Below are 20628 nucleotides of genomic sequence, written 5' to 3'. Positions count from 1 at the left end.
AGTTACGGCTGTTGGTGGTGGGCTGCTGTGTACGCGCAATAAATTGATTCTTTCTTCTAGGTGCGCGCTTACTCTTCCTCTTCGTTTTAAATTCTTCCAGCATCAATGCCCTGCATTGGGTTTTTTTTTGAGCTTTGGATCGGTTATGATTGGCATGGGATCTATTGGAAGGAATGTTTGGTATGAAAATGCGGAAAAACGGGCCAAGCTAATCAAAAAATAATGTGGAAAATCGGCAGAACGGAATTCCAAGCATTTTTCCACCTTCAAAGTGTTTGACCTCGGCGAGGGGTGTATTTAAAAATTGACGAAAAGAATTAAAACTAGGCTAGAATAACGTATGAACGGCTTAAGATTACTTTTAATAAAATCATCTAAAGAGTTTATCACTAAGTTGATGTTTTTTTCACTCGATAAGTAAACCACAATGTATTTATAACATTCAATATATCCAAAGCTTAGACGAATCACTGATCCCCTAAAACGAACGCAACCTTCAATCGAATTTTACCTTGTTAAAAGATGAGTCAACAAAACCGCATCGTTTTTGAAGGAAAAATATACTTATGGATCACCAAAACGAACACCCGTTAGTGGACGGAAAATGAAAAACCTGCCCCACTAATAAGAGGCCGTTTGTCGCGTTGATATGGTGGATCATTTTTCCAATTAACTCACACCCGTGCTCATCTTCAAACGCTCGTGGCGCTGGCGGACGTCCCTCGGGGGGCGTTAGATGAGGCGGAAATGGGTCTTTTCAGATGGTTCATAGTTCTACCTTTTTGTTCCGCCAGTTCGTTGCCGACACAAAGAGCGTACCGCGGGGGCGGAGAACCAGGACGAGCAAATAGGGTGGCAATTAGCCGCCTAATTAATTGGCCGCGAACAACCTTCCTTCCTTCGCTCTAGCGGTAGCGACATCTAACGGGAACTTTCACTGACCCGGGAGCTGCGCTTCCCTTGGCAGCATCCAATTGTGGCCGCTTTGATGCACGGGAGCGCGCTTGAAAAGGAACCGTTCCGTTTGCGAGGATCAGTTACGGTCACACCGTGGACCGAATGTGTGTCTAACGAGTCGCCGGATGCGGACGTGATGTGCCTACAGCAGGGGCAGATGAAGTTCAGCGGCTTCATCGGTCCAACGTCGCTCCATCCGAGGTCGGGTTCCGGTGGTTCGTGCCGAGTCAGCGCCCTCGTCAGCGGTCCGCTCTCAGCCCATCGCCCATCGAGGGCCACTTGAGCAGCCCGCGGCTACTCGAGTCCGAAGGGCCCTCGACCCGGTGGAGACGGTTCTTGCTTTGTCAAACCATTTCTTCTCGGCTCTCTCGGCCGATATCTTTACATCGGACTCCAGCGAGCAGCGGACCGCACACGCGACCCACACCGCGGTGTCTCGTGCTGGACGTGCTTCGCTCAAATTCCCAAAGCGGACGGAACCCCGGATGACTGCACGCTTTGCTGAGCTAAAGGAACGCCCTTGGGTCCATCGATTGTAGGTTGCAATAGTTTGTTGCGAATTGCACATATGGCATTCAGACGCTTGGCAGTTGTTCTTCGCTACAAAGCGTATGATTTTTCCGTAGAACCGAAGTGCCTCTCGAAGAAATACTTATGAAGCGTCAGTACTGTGTGAGGTCTGTCGCAAAAGCTAAGTTCGCATTAACGATGAAACCTAAAAATATCACATCGTCGGATCATAGGACTATCGAATCGAATACAGAATTCGCTCCTCAGATGGTACATCGATATAAAATAGCTTGTTTTGACTTTACTTCCAGCATTCAATCGTATGAATTCCTGAAAGAACTACATCCGTAACCTTAAGCAGACTCATCGCGGGGGATAATATATTGAAACAAAAGCAAACTTCATCAATCGTATCCCATCAGCCATTGACTGCTACAACTCGGTGCGAACCGACGAGCGAAGGTCGCGGCCGTTGAGTCACCGTCGATCACCTGCAAAGTGATCTCACCCCGTCGGGGAAGGTGATTCTACCATATTTTCGTTCCTCTCCGGATGCCGGACGTGTGATGATGGCAAGAGATGGGTACATACAATCACAGGTGCGGTTCGGTCGGTCGTCCTTCATTCAAATCATGCCAAACGCTGCGCTACAAACAGCCGGTCTATGGCGGTTGAGATCGTAGTCTTCCAGCGCTTCAGCACCGCAAAACCAAAGAGCCTCTCCAACTCCAACCAGCATGCGGTATGCGAGTGTTATTTCATTTGAAGGGCACGAAACAACGCAATTGTGCATCCGAGGACAAAGCCACACGGGAAACACTCGCTATCTCACCGGATCATCGAGATCCTCGCAGATAATCGGGGTAAAAACGCAGCTTCACGTACTCGGCTGAGTTTGGTGACGCTAAAATGTGATTCTCGATGGGAAATCTCTCCCCTCGCGGACAGTTTCAGCCCACCCAACCCAGCGGAACGCAAAGGCGAACGTTTATTAAAATGTTACGCCATTATTAAGAAATCGCGATCCATCGGCAGCGATAACCATCCGAAGCCGTTATTGCGTTAATACGTGGCGGAGGAAAACTTTGCCGATAAAACAGTGTCCCTTGCAGCAACAAAGGACCACTTCGGCGGCATCGGGACGATTTGTGAGGTTAGGAACTGTCATTTTGCCATCGCGTTGGAGCGATATGATGTACTGTATTGTCGCGCTCTCCTCATCCGTTTGTCGTCGTTCCCAGGACGCAATGCGTTCCGGTGCGTTCACATTCTCACACTCTTCGACCTTTTCAGTTCAGAGTGAACCCTGATCGAAGAACAATCGTCGAAACTGCGCGGGAGGACAGGCAGGACGGTGCGAAACGATTGTACAGCGAAAGTAAATATTATTGCACCCAAACGCATCGCTTGTCGTTGTCATGTGCTCGCTGGTAATAAAACATTGTAGCAGGATAACAATTGTCTGTCCTTCGATTGTCATGTTAGTGGGAACAATCCATGTCCCACGCAGACTGTGAGACAAATGTAAAGGGCTCGCAACAAACACAGCCTCAATAACGCTATTGAGAGAGCTTTTGAGAATTTTTAATTGCGAACTTAAATGTATAGCTCTACCAAAATGTTTATGTTTTAAATTAAATTTACTCGCAATACATTCATTCAAGTAATGGCATGAACATTTTTCTGGTTGTCACCACTAAATCGTTTCTGGTAATCTTGGTACAATTGGCCCCCCTTTTTCATCATTACCAGCAAGGTCGCCGTTTTGCTCTTGACCACCCTGGATTCAATCTGTGAAAAGTGTGGAGCTGCAAACTTAAACAAACCAAACGGCAACTGCATTCTTATTACATATGCACTTCGAATGAAAAAAAAGTAAGGAAAACCAACGTACAGAAAAGTGTCCCGACCAATTACTGGCACGCAACGAGCGGCGTTTGAAGGTGCAGTGCAAACAGCGCCGAAAGGTGTCGTCCGTATCGGCTTCGACAGCATGTCACGTTATGACACGTGCCCGAAGAAACCCTCCGGTTTGCCGCCCGGGCCGTTCACGACGACGATGGTAATGATGATGACGACCGGGGCTGCAGTTTTCCACCAAACAACGGCTCGTAATTGACCTGGCAGTAACCAACTGTCGGCTCTTATTTTCACCTCATTTTGTGGAATTTAAACCTCCTAGTAAACCCCTACCACACACACAAAAATTCCATCCGGAGTGGACCGGAGCTCGCTCGGTTGCTTTATTTCGTACCTTTCGGCACTTTTCCATACGGCGATCGGGAAAAAAGCAAAACGCGGAAAAATGTGTGCGCTTCTCCCGAAAGACGTGCGCCAGCGGACAACCGACACGAATGTGGAATCTTCCCGATGACGAATTGATTTCAGCTTGTTCCTTACGCCTCGTTTTCGGCCCGCTTCGGCGGGCAATCCAAGATTGCTGGCCACGGTCGGGAAACGGTTGTTTCATGCCACACTATTTCAATTACCGTTTAACGCTGGACAAAGCAGGAGCTTAGCAAAAATAAAAACTATAGCGAGATCAACCTTTGGCTAACCGTAGTAGCAGTGATAAAAACAGACCACATAAGAACGTATGTGTCATTGTAAATGAAATTATTTAAATTGGCATAACTTAGTTTACCCTCGGATCTCGTTTCTTCACGAAACACACGTGCCGGTTGGCATCCGGATTCGATCCAATCGAATACAATGGTCGAGGAAGGGTGGAGAAATGAAGAACGCGATTAAAATTGCTTTCGTCCACGATGATCAGAACGACCCGGACCGAAGACGAAACGTTACGCTTCACACTTTGAACGGACGAAAGGAAAAAAAAGCCGACGGGAAATTGGACCTGCTTTTCCGATGGGTCTTCGCGTTCGCGCGTAACACGTGCCACACGAGGAAATGTGAAGAATTCGGTGGACGAAGCGAATAATTAAATAATTGAATCGATTTCATATGCCTGCGAGAATCGTTTACTGCGTTCAGAAAGAGCTGGCATGATCGATTCATGTTGATCATCGATCTTTCATATACGTCAACTGTTTAACAATTGTTCGAAAATTAGTTATCTGTGCGGATATTTTTTCTGGAAAGAAGTGAATTTTAATTTTGGTTAAAATTTTGACATATTTTCTAAAACTGGTATGTAACAAAAATTATTCCCGTCCCACTGAACTCTAACGCAGTCACTGACACTAACAACAAACAAATCATCACACCAACAGTAGACATTACATATTTGCATACAACAAAAGACTTCACAGCCCTTCATCAAAATGTACCACCGACGTACGCATCCGGCAAAGTACAAAGTCCATTTGCTTCTTGTACCGCTAAAATTAAGTTATCCTCCCAGCAACGCCTCGGACTCGGCGCAGTTCCACCCGAGACACCGCTCAACTATTGACCTTTCCAATCGGGTTCGTGGTTGGCCGCGCAGCCAGCTCCTTTTTCCCGCTCTCGCCACGTTCTCGCGCGAAGCAACCGCCAGTTAGCGATCGTTTTCAAACTTCCAAATCAAATATAGCCCCACGCAGCAAACAGCGTGCACACAAAAAAGGAGAGAAAAGACGGCCCGGTGCCCAATCAACTCGGCGCCGCTGTGTGATTTTCCAACCTTTTTCCAACCGTTTCCGTTCACAACGGTTCACTTTCGTGGCCAAATTTCGATCGACTTCGGGCAGTGTCACCCTGTTTACCCTCCGGCTTATGTTGCGATCGCGGGTGGTGCGCGATTGACATTTGCTCTAGAAATAATCACTCAAACCTCCCACCCTGCCTGTTGTGCCCCTTCGGTCCGACCGAGTTAGGGTCCCGCTAGTGCTCTAATTCTGTGGTCAAACAGTGGGACCAAGGCTTGGAACGGATTCGAAGCACAAAAGTCCCGTCCCGGGTCCGAAGATTGTTTCCAGTGAGTGATAAAAAAGGGATGACAACGACGAAAGTGTCTGAAACGGTCCATAACAGGACCCTCCTGGTCGGTTTAAATGTTGCGTTGGGCGTTCGTTCCCCGGGAAGGTCATCCGTCGATAACGTCGTCAAGAATGTGTCAGTCGAAGGTGTTTGACGGGCGCCTGAGCAAGTCACACCATCAGTCACCTCATGTCATTCTTTTTTATTTCACGCCCAAAGCGCCATTCCCGACCGATTGCTTGTTTGCATGTGGAAGAAGTTGACCAGAATGGGTACGAGGTGCTCTCCATCGGGTCCAGGTGCACCGTGGACGGGATTGATTTATGATTGGTCGGACCGAACATGGCATGGGCCAAGGCAACTCCTCGAATTGTATGAGCAAGTTTGGTGCGGAAATTTTCCAATTTTTTTCCACCCAAATTGACCCAGTAACTTTGCATTTCAAAGGTCGAATACAGACACTGTTTGAGAGATTGAGCCAAATTCATAGGGGGCGGGGGGTTACGAAAGTGCAACTAATATGCCACACCAATTTCAAGCGACTTTACCTTTGCGTTGAAATATTAAACAAAATTCATTTTACTCAGCTGGTTTTAAATTTGTTTCAAATCCAAATGATAGAAATCAACTGGTTACTATTGGACCTGCTGGTTCACCATGACTATGTTTACTTCATGGATAACTATGTTTACTTACTTGTACAACCAAGAAATTGACAAATGGTGAGTTTTTAAAACATCATCCCACGACATACCTGTCCCCCATCAAATCATAACGCTTATGTCGTCCCTTAAAGTGTTTTCTCATTTAATCCATCTTACTAAAATAAAAAATTAAAATCTCCCCCAAAAAAGTGAATGTGCATCGGGCGTACGTATTTTGTCCCGCTCGTACTCTCAAAGCCTTTTTCCCGGGCTCATTCGCAAGTACATAGGCTTACAATTGTTACGGTGTCCAGTTACCATTCTGTGCCTCCAGGGTGGCCGCTGTTGGGCTCGCTGAGCGGTTTTCTCGGTGGGAAAAGTTTCAAAAGCAAACAACAACAGCAATGATAACAGTTACAAGTAATGGCTATGCGGTCCGGTTATGCGCATGTCAACCGTTTATGGTTTGTCATTTGTCACGTGGCGAATGTTGGCTGGCTCGTCATAAGCGAACAACAATAAAAGGAAACTCTCACCAGGATTGCGCATGGACACTGTGGGCAATATAAAGTCCAAAACAAAACGAGAAATTGCTTGCAACAACCAAGTTACAACCAGGGGTAAGGTTAGTTGCTTGGTACGATGTTGAACAGCGTTCAGTAAAAATGTTACAGGCAACATAATACGTAGCTCCGACGATGGCTTTGTACTCGAAAAAATTATATTCGTTAAAAAAAACCTTAAAATATCTGAGACAAATTATTTCTAAGATCATACAAGTGACTTTAAATAATTTCATACAATTCGTAAACTGATTGAAATTAGTTATCATCACAAAGTTTAAATATTTATCTTACATTACACATTCATTACAAAAATATATAGTCAACCATCCAAAAATGAAAGATCTTTGCCTATCTCAGTGAGATGGTGAACACTGATCATGCAATAATGTAGCGAACCTCACGCTAGGTTTTTCGTTAAAATGGAATTCTTCATTCCATCCACATTCTTCGAAAAACTCTTCCCTACAGGATAGCGTCAACAACTTTCAGCTCGTACGAAACTACTCTGTACCTTCTCATGGATGGATTCCGGGACCGATCGATCTTTGGGTCCTGGATCGGAACCGAAACTAATTTATTTAACACCACAAATTGAATTTTTATCTACCCGCAAAGATCGTGTTCAGGTGTTATTTCCGCGCCCTCCCTCCCAGCCAGCAGCGCCGCAACCTCGCACGAATACAGTAGCTCGGAAGGCAATCATCGTCCTGGTCAGTATCAACGGGGAGGATGGGTCCATTTTCCCGCTTATCCCCCTCCATCTGCATCGACGGGATAGATTCGTAGATAATCAAAACGGTAGCACACGGTCACCGCAAGATGAACTTAATTTCATGAAATATTCAGCAACAAGTGAACATAATTTATGCCCCCACGGGGTTGGCTAGGGTATGGAAAATTACGCTCGCTCAAAACCGTCGGCGCGAGGCAGGAGGATGTACGAAATTCCTTTGAGCTCTGCCGTTGGCCTCGGCGAAGCTGATGCGCCGAGGGCGAAGGCTATCTGCACTGGTGGTGCGAAGTACATCGCAAGGGCAGCTACCGGGTTGATCGTTGGCGGTGAATTGATTTTGCTCACATTTCATCAGGTAATAAACTCACCCTGCTGGAAGTAGTTGGCTTTGCGCACGTACACACACACCAGCGCCATCAGTTGCAGCTGGGAGAGGCGCTGGCGGGTGGACTGTGGCAGCGGCAGCAGATCGCGCAGATTCGCAATCTCGGAGTTGATTAGGTCGCGCCTCAGCTTCGAGGCGCCTTTGGTGGATTTATTTGCATCGAATCTGGAAAAGATAGAGAGTGTCGAGAAGTGTTAAAAAAATTATAGAAATAAATTACATAGTTAACCAAAGACAACAGAGTTCAATTTTCAGCTTTGTAGAACGAACAGACTATAAAATAAATTTCATAAAACTTTCCACCTTTTTATTTTTATTTATTTCTTTTACAAACAGGACATAATCATGAGCCACTTTATGTTCCATTTAAACGCTCAACAGTGAGAACGTATACCGATCGAAACGATTTCTCGATAAAAATAGGGATAATGGCAAATAATGATTTTATTGGTAACGGCCATTAAACCGCAGCGAGTTTTCCCACTCAACTCTTCATACATCACTTCTAGATTGCCAGCGAAACCCGCCGATGATGGAGCTGTTGATCGAGGTGCCGAAAAGATCGAAAGTCAACCAAACTCGACGACCACGGCCACGTTGCATTGATTGATTGTTCAAGCGAAGAAGTGCCGCGATCGCATCTTAATGGCGCTAAAGCATCGATGTCAAACGCCTGCGGACGAGAAAATTGCACTTCGCCTGGGTTTGGCAGGCCGCAGGAACGAAACGATCGATCGCGTTGACCGCTCGACCGGGTGATTTATCAGATGGTGGAAATGTGAAAATATTGGAGCGAGCAGCCGCAATCATAAACACTTTTCCTGACCCGCTCAATCGAGATGGGTCGGGACCCCGGGCGAAGGGGAACCAGGGCACCGAGCCGAACCGAAGTTTGCTCATGGTAGCAACAAATGGAGCACACTTAAACTAGCATCAAAAGTCACCATCGTCATCATCACAGGGCGCTCTTGGCCGTGCGCAGTCTCGTTCGGTGGGGTTCGTTTTCTGGTCGATCGCTTAAATCACCTAAGCCATGCAAGCGCACACGCACGACCCGACCGTCCAATATTTCCCACGCTTGAGCGCAATGACTCGCGCCCGGTTGCTTCTGCGCCGGGAAAGAATGGCGAGCTGCAAGACACTGGAGGGCCGTCGAGGGGAAGCAAAACAAAACTTCCAAAAAGCTAAAACGGCAAACACCGCTTTGATGCACGAAAGTGCAACGAATGGAAGAGTTTCCCCCTCCCACCCTCTCTCCCTCTATTGGTCATACAACCAAACATCAAATGAAACCAATTCCAAAGCACACCATCACGCACTTCTATCGTTTCAATACGAAGGATTACAACGCAACGTAAAGCAACGAACCCTTGTATTTAAAACCAAAACCAAAAAAAGTTAAATTTTCGCCACTTTCGAGGTTCTTTGTTTCTTTCTTCCTCAAGCAAGCAAGAATAATAACATCGCAAATATCTGTTATAATGAAAATAACAACAACAACACGAAGAGCAATAATAGGGCTTATTATACAATCAGATAAATGAACACATTTGTTAAGCGGTTTCGGTGCGTTGTTTTACAAATATGCCGTCGCTCCGCTTGATCGCTTTGGCCACACAGGCAACACTTTCTTCCCTCCTCCTGCCCAGTCGCTTTTCCCTCTGTTCTGATATATTTATGCAACGCTACGCTCATTTTACACCACTCCTACCCCTTCGACGCCATATCCTTAAAAATTGGAGTGAGAAAAAAACGAACGGTTAAGAAAAACAATCGTACGTAAACAACGGTTCCTGAGGGGAGGCCCCACGGTAAAAAGGAGGGGAAAAAAAGACTCACATCAGACGGCAGACGAACCCGGGAAGAATCGAAACGGCGTGGTGCAGGTTTCGCGAAAAACTCGGCGAAAGAAAACCCATTAAAATTGTAACAAATATCGCGTGATTTTACACGCAAACGTACAAATGAACGTCGGAACGCGATCGCGATCGTCCGATCGCTGTGCGCTGGCGGGTAAGTGAGAGAGTTTAGGTGTTTTTTACTCTTTCTGGTGCACCCCGTCAGTTACTTGGTTTTCCATCGTTGGGAGCGTGTTGGTATATAAGGACAACAAGTAATAATAACCGAGTGCAAGTCGAAGGAATCTTATGTAGTTGAGAGGAGTATTTTAGTTTTAGTTTAGGAAAAGCTGGAAAACAGTCCGGCACATCTGAAGATTAAATTTGTGCAGAGACACACCCTATCTCTCTAGGAGAAACCAAGCAACGAAGCTTTTCTTCTCTGTCAGCTCAATACAAACAAATGCTTAAAAGGGCATAAGGTAAAATCTGTTTCCCTCCATCACCGTCCCGGAAAAGGCGAGAATGACTCGTCATTTGGGGTTTGCCGATTTAAATAGTTTGCGAAGAAAGAAACCTCCAAACGACAAACACCCAGCGTAGATAGCGAAGCGTTTGACGCTGGTGACATTTGTATAAATTTCCCTGTCGGCACGACACGTCCTCGTCGGGGTGGCTTGTCGTCGGCTGCTGGATGGACATTTTCCCCGGCCTAATCCCATGTCGGTATTGCCTTCCGATACCTCCACACACCTCGCCCATTTTTGCTAGGCTAGGTGTCGTCGGCAGCGAGCCACATGCGCGCCCTTAAAGCCAGCAATACTGCGCTATGGTTGCGAATTATTCTACAGCGGCCCGCGCCCGGACGGATTCACTCGATGCATGTTCCAGCTGCCAGCACGGCACTGCTAGGGCGCTCCCTGCCTTGAGTTGTACCGCCGAAACCACTAAATGAACCTCTCGAGTTTCGAGCGCAACGGAGGAGGGAAGGCGACGAACCATGCGTCCACAAACACCATATTCATCGAGCTTCTCCCGGGCCGAAGCCGTTCCAATCTTCATCGTCTCGGAACCCAACCGTCCCGCCGACGAACCGCTCGCACTGCTCATTCCGGTGCGATCACTTGGCACTTGCACTTGAGCGCAACAGGAACTGCGGGACACGGGTAAGAAAAAAGACATTTAGAAATAAATAAGTGCCAAAGTAAGCGCACCGAGCGTACGAGGTTGACCTCTGGAGTGCTGACCTCAAAACAAAAAATAAAGTAAGCCCGACCCAAACGACCAACAAAATTGGCACCCCGCGGTACCTGTTGATCAGAGGAAGCGCGCGCATACTTAGGAACCCTTTAAAAATGGGAAGCAGAGGCGCAACCGAGGAACGACGGTTCCGAAAAGTAGATCGAAAATTGCACGAACTGTGATTAGCACCGAGTCCAGCGACGCGGCTCGTTCGAGGAACCGTGGCAAAAACAAACTCTCCCTCAGACGGAACCAGGATGCAAAACCGTCCACGAAATGGTTCAACTGTTCGGGAAGGTACGCGATAACATCCGATGCCGAGGATGTCCGAAGAAGAGCATGCTGTTAGAATCTTAACTAATTAGGCGCCTTGGTAATTTGATTTGCGAACGAAGCACTTGCGAGCCGTCGTGGATTTCGTCGTGGAAACACGGGAGAAAATGTACTGGTCTGAATCCTTTTTCAAGACGGTTACTCTTTATTCCTGACTTGATCTAGAAATGAACATAAAATGGAAATTCTACGGTTTGATACTCCGAAAACGATAGACAATTAGTTGAAACTCAACGCCGACGGCGCCTACAGTAAGACAAACCCATACACTGAAACAATCGAAGCATGCTTCGATCGATAAGTTTGATCCACAAACACGGGATTTATGTCTATTGCAACGTCTTCACAAAATATATTGTAATCTGGAAAAACGTTAATAAGAGAAAAAGCAAATAGTACTTGGTATAAATCCGACACTTCACATGTTTGCTCATTGATTGTATAAATATTGTTCAGATCAATGTAAAACTATTTAAAATACATCTCGTGGCTTTGTATTTTGCTCAAGTAGCACAAAATTGAGGTTGTTAATCTTTTTGGTAGTTTGCATCAACTTGAGCAGAGAGAACGAAGTTCATTTGTATACAAAAAGGATAGAAGCAGGAATGAAATCGCAATTAAATAATGCATCAATAAAAATTATTTAATAATCAATCATTATTTTTTAATGGACCCCGATTACATTTGAAACAATAATTTTATCATATCGTTCGTTCTGATAAATCCCTTCCCAAGAAACATTCACGTGTTGCTCAAAAGAATGAACCCCATAAAATGTAAGTTGCAGGTACGTACACTTAATTAGGAGCTTCTCCCTGCTGCCAATGCTGGAGGAAAAAAAGAAAAAGGTAACTGCAGTGATCATAAGCGATCATTACCGCTTCAAAATGGCAGTCAAAGGAGGACCAACCCTACTCGGCATCCCGCCCGGGTCCCCCGTGGCACTCATATACCACATACTCCGCAAAAAGGGGAGCTACTTTGACAACTGCTAATTTTGTGCTCTAAATTTACAACCCGTAGCGTTTAAAAATAATTGCAACAGAAAAGACCTACTCCTCCCGCTCCGGTTCTGACGATCATCTCCTCCGAGCAGAAAATTCCCCGTCCAGCCCGGCGTGTTGGCCATCGTTACCGGTTTGTGCTCAACTTTTTTTCCATTTTCTTCACCTCATCCCGCACAGAATCCTACGGCGGCTAGCATCAGCCAGATAATACCTACGTGCTTTCGTTGCGATACGTACGATCGATAATAATGATCCATATTTCCCCCGCGTGCCCAAAACGTCGATTCTAACCGGCGGAGTGTTTCTTTTTTGTATTTTTTTTTTTGCAACTCTTCAAGTCCTGAATCTTGGTCATCCCATCGCGTCGCGACCATGCTGCAAATACATGGGCGAAATTCCATACCATCGCCACCGCAAGATCTCGTATCGAAGATCTGTCTTCGGAGTCTGTCTTCATCGGAAAAGCATCGCGCATCCTCCGCAACTCCGCTCGTGTTCGTACTTTGCGATGCTCCTATCCCTTTCCCACACTCTAGTTCCCTGTCTCCTCAATGTCCCCACCGCTTAAGGATGACCCTGCGATACGAAGGGGACCGTGCGCACTTTACGATCTTAATTACGACCACTGGAGGGTTCGTGGAAAAAAAACCTCGTCGATCGATGGGTATCGGAAGCGTCGGCAAGGGTTTGTGCACGTGCTGGAGTTATTGAAACTTTCGTTTACATAACTTCATTATCCTACACTGTTCTTAGAAAAAAAAATCCTACATTGTTCTTAGAAAACCTTGTACCTTATACAGAGCAAAAAATAATAAATTAATAATAAAATAAAATTAAGTTTTAAATACCACTTGACAAATATATTGCAATAAGTTTTAATCGCAATACCACAAATAACTTTTAATTTCAAGGTGCAACACGTTTCATTAGAAAATTAAGTTTGTTCTGCAACTTTTTTTAAATCTTCATACCTAAGCTTCATCCCCAAGCTTTTTTTGGTAAAAGGAAAATCCCTACGAAGAACATTCATTCGTCTTCCGAAACCGTCCAATATTGCACACCAAGAAAAAAGATCTTCTTTTAGCCTGCCGCCCACCCGGCGTCCGTTCACCATCCCTATCAATCCTGCTGTTTCGCTTCCACCATCGCCGAGGAATCGCTCGGAGGTGAGACGAATCGATTGCAAATACAAAACAGGTATTAATTTTGCAGCCTCAATTAATGATCTCCCAGAATTATGGTTTACGTTGCGCCGGCGATTGCCGCCGCACTCCAACTCGGCGTCCGTTTCGTTTGCGGAGACGCCCGATCGTTCCGTATGCCCCCCCCCCCCCCCGCCCTTCCTTTTCCACGGTTAACGTGTTTCTTGTTCATTCCGTCCTTTCGCCGGCCGACTCCGCGTGAAGGAGCAAGGAAGCGTGGAAAGAAAAACTGCATTTGTGGGAACCGTTTGGTCCTCGGGATAAATAGAGTGGCGAAGAGATTGGCGAAGTGCGTTTAACGCAATGCGATTTACGCGCCGCTCCGAAAATGATTGAGGCTTGAGTGATTTGTTGTGCGGAAGAATTTATGATGCGTGCCTTATGGAGTTGGGTTGAAAAGTGCTTCTGGTGAGGCGACGCTTGTTGATGTTATTGGATGTTCAAATTATTTTTCACACATCCGTTCTAGGCTGCTCAAAGTTGTAATATTTCATCATTGTTACTATTTTTATCCTTTTGAATCATACAAATTTCTTATCAAATACCAAGAATGTAACCGCCGAAAGTTAGTTTACAAGTTCCATGCAAAACAAAATCCAACAAAAAACGAATGTCTTACCTTCTGTCCGAGGAACTTTTCATCCCACATGCCAACCCATAATGGCACGGTGCGTTTTTCGTTCCTTTCGGACCACTTTCCCGGCGTCGATTGGAATGTTTGCCGGCTCGCACAACCTCGGCACACGCAACCGACGCCCGGCCGGCATTGTTCCATTGATAAAATAAAACTTTACCAAACGGCAATTGCGTTAAATGCAAACGCACGAGCAGGACCTCTCCCGGAGCCAAACGGCTCTGGCTATGAAGGAGAATTATTATTAATTCCTAAGTAACCGAATGGCCGACGCTGCGGCAAAACGGTGCCGGCTTGTGCTGCAGCTAGTGCTGTTGTGCTGCGGCTAGTGATTATGCCAGCATTTTCAGTGCACCACCCCTCATTACCGGTGTCAGCCCTCCCGATCCCCGATCGTCAGGGGTCAGAATTACTTTGAAAATTATCCTTCTGGGATAAAGCCAAGCGGATCCAAGCGGCACTGTGGGAAAGTGAATCGGACTTGCGCTGCTTAAATGGCTTCACCTTCGGGAACAGGCTTGCGGATTTACATGCGATCGTTATAAAGTAGCCAGCATTCTGGAGATAATGACTCGGAATTACTGTTGGTTACAATTTTCATACCTATTGTTGAACAGTACAAAAGTGTGGATGTTCAAAGCAAACATTAAACATGCATCCAGTATTTTGTTTTCCAGCAAAAAAAAGTCCCGTTGGTAAATATTGTAAACGAAACATCTGATTTCACTTGGTAATTTGAAAAGTTCTAATTTCAAGGTTCTTTTCAAAAGCAGGTCTCACGTTAGTTGTTGAACTTCTACATCGTATGATTTCAATCAACCTCTACTGTTATGGAAAACCAGCTGAAAAGAAACCAGAAACAAAACAGTAACCTGCACGGAAACATAAACAGTTTCGAATTAACTCCACACAGTCCTAACGTCACGTAAACCTCTCGTCAAAGTTTCTCGTCTACCAAGATCCGTTCCCTATTAGACAGTACGATTGGACGCGAATCCTGAAGGCGCCTAAGCTGACTTCCGTGCAGCTCCCCGGTGGAACTTTGCGGCATGCGGGAGATGAAAAGCCGAAATCAGTGCACCTCCCGACTGCGACTCCAGCCAGTCAAACGAAAGAAAAAAGAAGGTTTTGGCAAGCATCCTGGAACGCGACCACTGCCCGAAGACAATTACCACCAGCAGGAGGCAGCCATAAAACGCAGTAAAGTATACACTCACTTCATCATTTGCTATCTATCGGAATCGTGGGAACGGGGACGAATGCCATGCCTCGGACGCGGTGGCCATAACGCAACCATTATCTTTATGCTTCTGGGAGCATGTTAGCGCAACCGATCATCAGGCCAATCGACAGTGAAAAGCAGACTTTACGATTGGGATCCAGCAACCACGTTCCACCAGAACGTGTTTGGTGGAACTTATAATCTGAAGGATGCGTCATAGAGATACTTTTCGAAATAATGAAACAATATTAGAAAATTTATCGTATTTCTATCGAATTTTTCGGTATCTTTTTTTAGTCATGACCGATTGAAATTACATACTTTCGTGGACCAATTTTATTCTTTTGCTCAAATACGCCCCAACGGTTTGAACATTTTTGCTACCGTTCGGACAAAGGACACTTGGAGCATTAAAATAAAACATTACAACGGCAAACATTTTCCCGCTGTCAGCGCGCGCGAATTGTCGGCCGAATTTATGTCCGCGTGACAGACCGAAAGACTAGCAGCATTCCCCCACACCCAATCGTTGCCGCGAAGAAAATCGTCTTACCGACCCCAATTCGGGCTTCCATTCCGGCTTCGAAAACATCTCTTTGTTTCCTGTTCGCAAAAATTCTTGCAATTCTCTCTCGTCACCAACAGTGCCATGCGGACCGTACCGCGCCATTGCAACCGCGGACGCCACCAGCAACGGAATGGAAAACATTTTTCCTCCTCCACCGACTACCCCCACTGTGCTTGGTCCCTGTGTTTGGTGCATTTCCCTTCCGGCTACGGCACTCCATGTTCGGTACCGTACCGGCGACGAGGATATCCACAACAGTCGCACACTCTTTCACACACACACACATAGACGACCACGTACGTACCGGCCAGTGTTTCGTGCGCGTCAGGGCGCCATTGAATAAATAACGACGTCGGAACGAAACGATCCGTCCGATGGCGTCCGAGACGAAAATCAAGAGACGCTAAAAGCCTGGGAAGAGGGTTGCGCCGCGGTTGCGCGCAACACTGGAAGCTAGAGATTGTTACCGATAATGAACGATAATGATGACGCTGCTGCAACTGCTGCCGGCTTCCTCATCCAGAGTTCGGGGCTCACCCGGCACATTGCCCTACCACAAGGAGCGTTCGTTTAAACCCTTCGCGGCGAGCGTGTGATCGATCGGGCGATACGATCTGGTGGGAATTCAGATCATCTGCCGATGTCCAAAATCGATCCGATTGAGCATAAAAGGGTCACCCAAAGCTGATGGTTCTGATCGATAAAATAACAAACGACATCTAGCAATTGTTTTAGACAGCATTATTACTTTCAACTATTTTTATTATCCCATATTATCGTTTAATAAAACTGCGAATCGTTTCAATCACTTTTGAAGTAATAATTTAATCAAGAATATCTAGTGAAAACATGCTGATTTTACAACCCTCCCACAAATCTTTGCAATATTCCCCTCATGTAGTTTTATGAAATTATTTTCCTACGCACTGCTATCAACAATAAACGACTGGCTTTATGGATGAAAAATCTCTGCTGCGGTATGCGCTTAATTAATATTATTAAAAGGAAACCAATACCGGTTGGCTTTGACTACCTCGGCAGTTTGCAGCGAAATACCATACGCTCAGTTTGGTTTCAATAGGCAGCTTAAAGGGTTTTTTTTCTTTGCTGATGTTGTTGTTTTTGTTATATTCCCTTCTCTTCACCGATACGATAATGATACGCGAATCCCGAACCGATGGGAACGATGCCTTTTTGCTTTGGGAGCCAAGAACCGGCTACACCACTCGACATCCATCGATCAGCGATAGTCCTGAGGGACGTCCTTAAGCCCTCTCTGCACTGCTATCTGTCTGCGTGTGTTTGTGTCTGATTGCTGCTAAAGCTGTTCGTTCAAATTGAACGTTAATCTTACGACGGAACAGATTTCGTCTGGGACGTCCAGTGCCTTCCCCAGCTTTAGGTGCTGGACGAAATTAAAGTGAGGGGGGGGAGAGCGGGGGGAAGAGTAAAATGGACACGAAAATTAGTGCGCAAGAAAGAGCGAGCAGGCACGGGCCTATTCTTGGAACTCGAGACTCGAATAGATGGGCGAGAGTGCAAAGAACCAACCCGGGACCACCGAAACGCCGATTTGCCCCGTTCCGACGGTCCGTACCGAACACACCACGGAACCACCGAAATGCAGCCTTAGGTGCGCTCCGCATCGAAAAAACACACGCGCGCTACGCCCGAACCCACTTATTACAAGCCGCGTCACTTACGTTTCCCTTCGCGAGGAACGGGGGAGAAAACGCGCAAGGGAACGAACGGGAAGGATTATAGGCAGGACGGAAGAGGCCAAACGAACAAGGCCGCCAAACCGCCGAGTATCGATCGGTTCACCAAGTTTCGCTCGTCCGGAGTGGCGCGACAGAGGCGACGGGGAGAGGAAAACAAACTTCATCTCACCAGCCACGGTCCGCGCCGAGTAAGACCGGTAGCTTCGGAGGCTCTAAAATTACGGTGGCAATATTAGGGCCGAGGGTGTATGGCTGCAACGTTGCGTATGAGGACGTGTTTGCTTGCACCAGCCGCACTTCTTCCCTTTTACAGCATTATTTGCCCACCGGCCACTCATTACACAGGGCCAGTTCGGTGGATCTTCGATTCACGAGGAGCGGGAAGAGGGAAGAGGGAATTGTATGGAGGAGACTCAAGCATATTCAGCAAAAGAATGATACTGAATGTGTTCTACCGATCGCACCAGATTATCATAATAAATACATACTTTTTCAGGTTAATCCATCAATGTTTTAGATGTTTAAAAACAAGAGACATCTATGCTAAGAAACGAACCCTATCAAAAATAATCTTAATAATTGTTTTTATTGAAAATAAAATTTGTATGATCTTAAAATTATAAGAATTATGTATTATATCCTATCATAGTTCTCATCGCATAAGAAAGTATTTGTATAAATACGATGCTTACATTAAATCAGTACCGAAATCAAACAGTATGAAAGGCCAACATTTCCATAGGCTCTAAACATTTCCATTACAAATAGCTTTCTTCCTATCCTTTGCTTTCATCGGACCGCCGAAGATTGATAGATTTGCCTCACCAGGAGATGACAGATAAATTGCCACCCGTTAACACAGGCGCCCGCTCAACAGTGAGCTCGCTTCGGACCGCCCCACGGGCAAATCATCGTTATTAAAGACACAAATATTAGAGGTTGGCAGTTAACCGAGGCCCAGAAAAGGTAGTACTTCCAAAGCGGCCTTCCCCGACGAGAAGAAGTCAACAATGCGACGAAGCCTGTTTCGCACCTAATGCCTGCCGTCTGTCAGGCCGGTAGACTCTTCAATCCATATCAAACTCCTCCGGACCGATCTTGTAAACAAACATAATATCTGCGGCCCACCGACCCCGTCAGCATAACGCGGAACACTATCCGGAACGCCGGCGCTGCTGGGAAATGTGCGGGGGAAATTTTTGGTTATCATACAAATTAATTACATTGACGCCGGTGGAACGGTGGCGAGTTTTCGGATTCCAAATCCACAGATCCTCCTCTTTTTTTTACCGCTCTGATACGATCCGTCGATCGGCGATCATCGATCGTAATGATGATCATCAGCGGCCGCTACCGGGGTTAAATTACGAACATCGCCAGCGCGCTGGTTGGAGCTCGTTTTTGTGCCCTTTTTCTTCCCCGCGCCGACGGGTTTCGTATCCTTCACCGATCGTTGCCAAACCACCAGCCCGCCCCCCCGGGGGAATCCTCCTCCGTTTAAGGTTTCCTTTCCGCGCCCCCTCAAAATGCTGCATGGCGCGTTTCGGTTCGTTTAACATTCGGCAGCGTAATGGTGGTAGCTGTGGGCACTTCATTTCTCAGCGCTCACCGCTTTCCCATGGGTTTGGAACCTGGGTACGAACTTTTTGCCCCTATCTGTGAATCCCCCTTTCATTCTGGCTACTCCATTCTAGCCAGTGGTGCGTTATGCTTAATGTTAATGTATGCACCAGCGACGGGCCGGAGCAGAGCCCAAGCGAAAAGGGCACACTGCTGCATCCCGCTGGTTTTGCGGCCGTTTTTTTTTTTGTGTTCGGTCTCACGAATCAACCGGTGTCCAGTGCAACCTGCGAATTCGCGTGCCCACAAATCGGACCACATTGCCTGGACACTTTCCTTGGTTCCCAAGTAGCGGGGGACGTGAAAGCGAAAAGTGCTGTTTATTCAAATTGTGCTCGCATAACTCATTTCGAAGGCATCCCTGGGAGCTGCCGAAGGCGACCGGGGCGGTTCGATCGAGCAATGTTGGAAACATTCGAGCCAAAACTACCCCCGGAGTGGTGCAAAAGACGACGTAGTCTAAGGTTGAATGTGCGCTCGAAAAACCGGGCACATCGCATCGTACAACGCTGGTGCAGGAGCGAATCTTTACAGTACAGCGGCTAGGTGACATAAAACTAGAACATAATAAAACACGGTAGCTCTAAACACCCGCCGTTAGTGTGGGAACCGTGCGGTGTCAACTCTTCTCGCTATGTTCCGTCCCTCCCTGCAGGCGATCGTTATTGTTTTCCGATTTTGTGGTTTATTTACCGTCGGGCGGGTAAGGTTTCTCGCCAAACTGTGCTCGTGGTATACGGTGACAAGTTTGTCACTTGCACGTGCGCATGCAGGTCGTTCGAAAATGCCCATAAATTTGCGACCTATTTCTGGTGCATTTGGTCGTCGTGGTGCAGTATTTTTTTTTTTCAACGTAACACAAATGCTTCTGTTAGTTCACAGTAGCACTTTTCATGGTGAAACGCATTGGAGCTATTTCAAGTGTAGTTATTTTCTGCAAATAAGTAGTTTAAATGCATAAGATAGAGCTGTCAAGCCAAGAACCACAAGTTCTAAGCAAAGTATGCACTGAGCTGATGCTTCTGAAAAATTAAAATAAGCTTATAGAATATAACTTTGAATTTCCCAAATTAAACTATTGTGTTTACTCGAAAGCATAAAAAAAACGTCAATATCAATGTGTCGAAAAGAAATGAGCCATAAAATAATGTATAGAAATAAATCCATGAGAACTAGCATAAAACTTCATCAACAGAAATATATCACCAGCAGCTTGACTTATCCGCCGGAGGATGACAAAAATGGCAAGACAAAACACGTCAGCCCCTTGGAGGCAATAGATTGACTGCGGAAGCTGGATTGTCCTACCGAACGTCGCCGGGATCCCAAAATATACAAATAAAAATAAACGGAAAACTATTTATGAATATTTATGCAGCTCCACATCCCGCGGCATCCGGTTGGCGGGTTTGCCACCAAACGAAGCAAAAAAAAACGTTCGCAGGAGCGAACGAAACAATACCAATCGATGCAATTTTGCATCCTGACATCGCACCGCATCGGCAAGGCAACAGAGACTGCAGCA

General features: G+C 46.3%; 1 protein-coding gene across 1 annotated transcript in view; it reads right to left on the bottom strand.

Annotated features, from left to right (window-relative positions):
* Nucleotides 1–7886, bottom strand: part of LOC131286936 (uncharacterized) — a gene marked incomplete at its 5' end in the record, with an annotated part of 65561 nt that extends 57675 nt beyond the window's left edge. The window contains one exon of the mRNA XM_058315947.1: nucleotides 7700–7886. Coding sequence (XP_058171930.1) covers nucleotides 7700–7886 — 187 coding nt within the window. The remainder of the gene's footprint in view (nucleotides 1–7699) is intronic.
* Between the last annotated feature and the right edge of the window lie 12742 nt (nucleotides 7887–20628).

This window comes from Anopheles ziemanni, chromosome 3 (assembly GCF_943734765.1).
Source record: "Anopheles ziemanni chromosome 3, idAnoZiCoDA_A2_x.2, whole genome shotgun sequence".
NCBI lineage: Eukaryota > Metazoa > Arthropoda > Insecta > Diptera > Culicidae > Anopheles > Anopheles ziemanni.
Note: the sequence above shows the minus strand (reverse complement) of the source record. Positions and strands in the feature narration are given on the sequence as shown.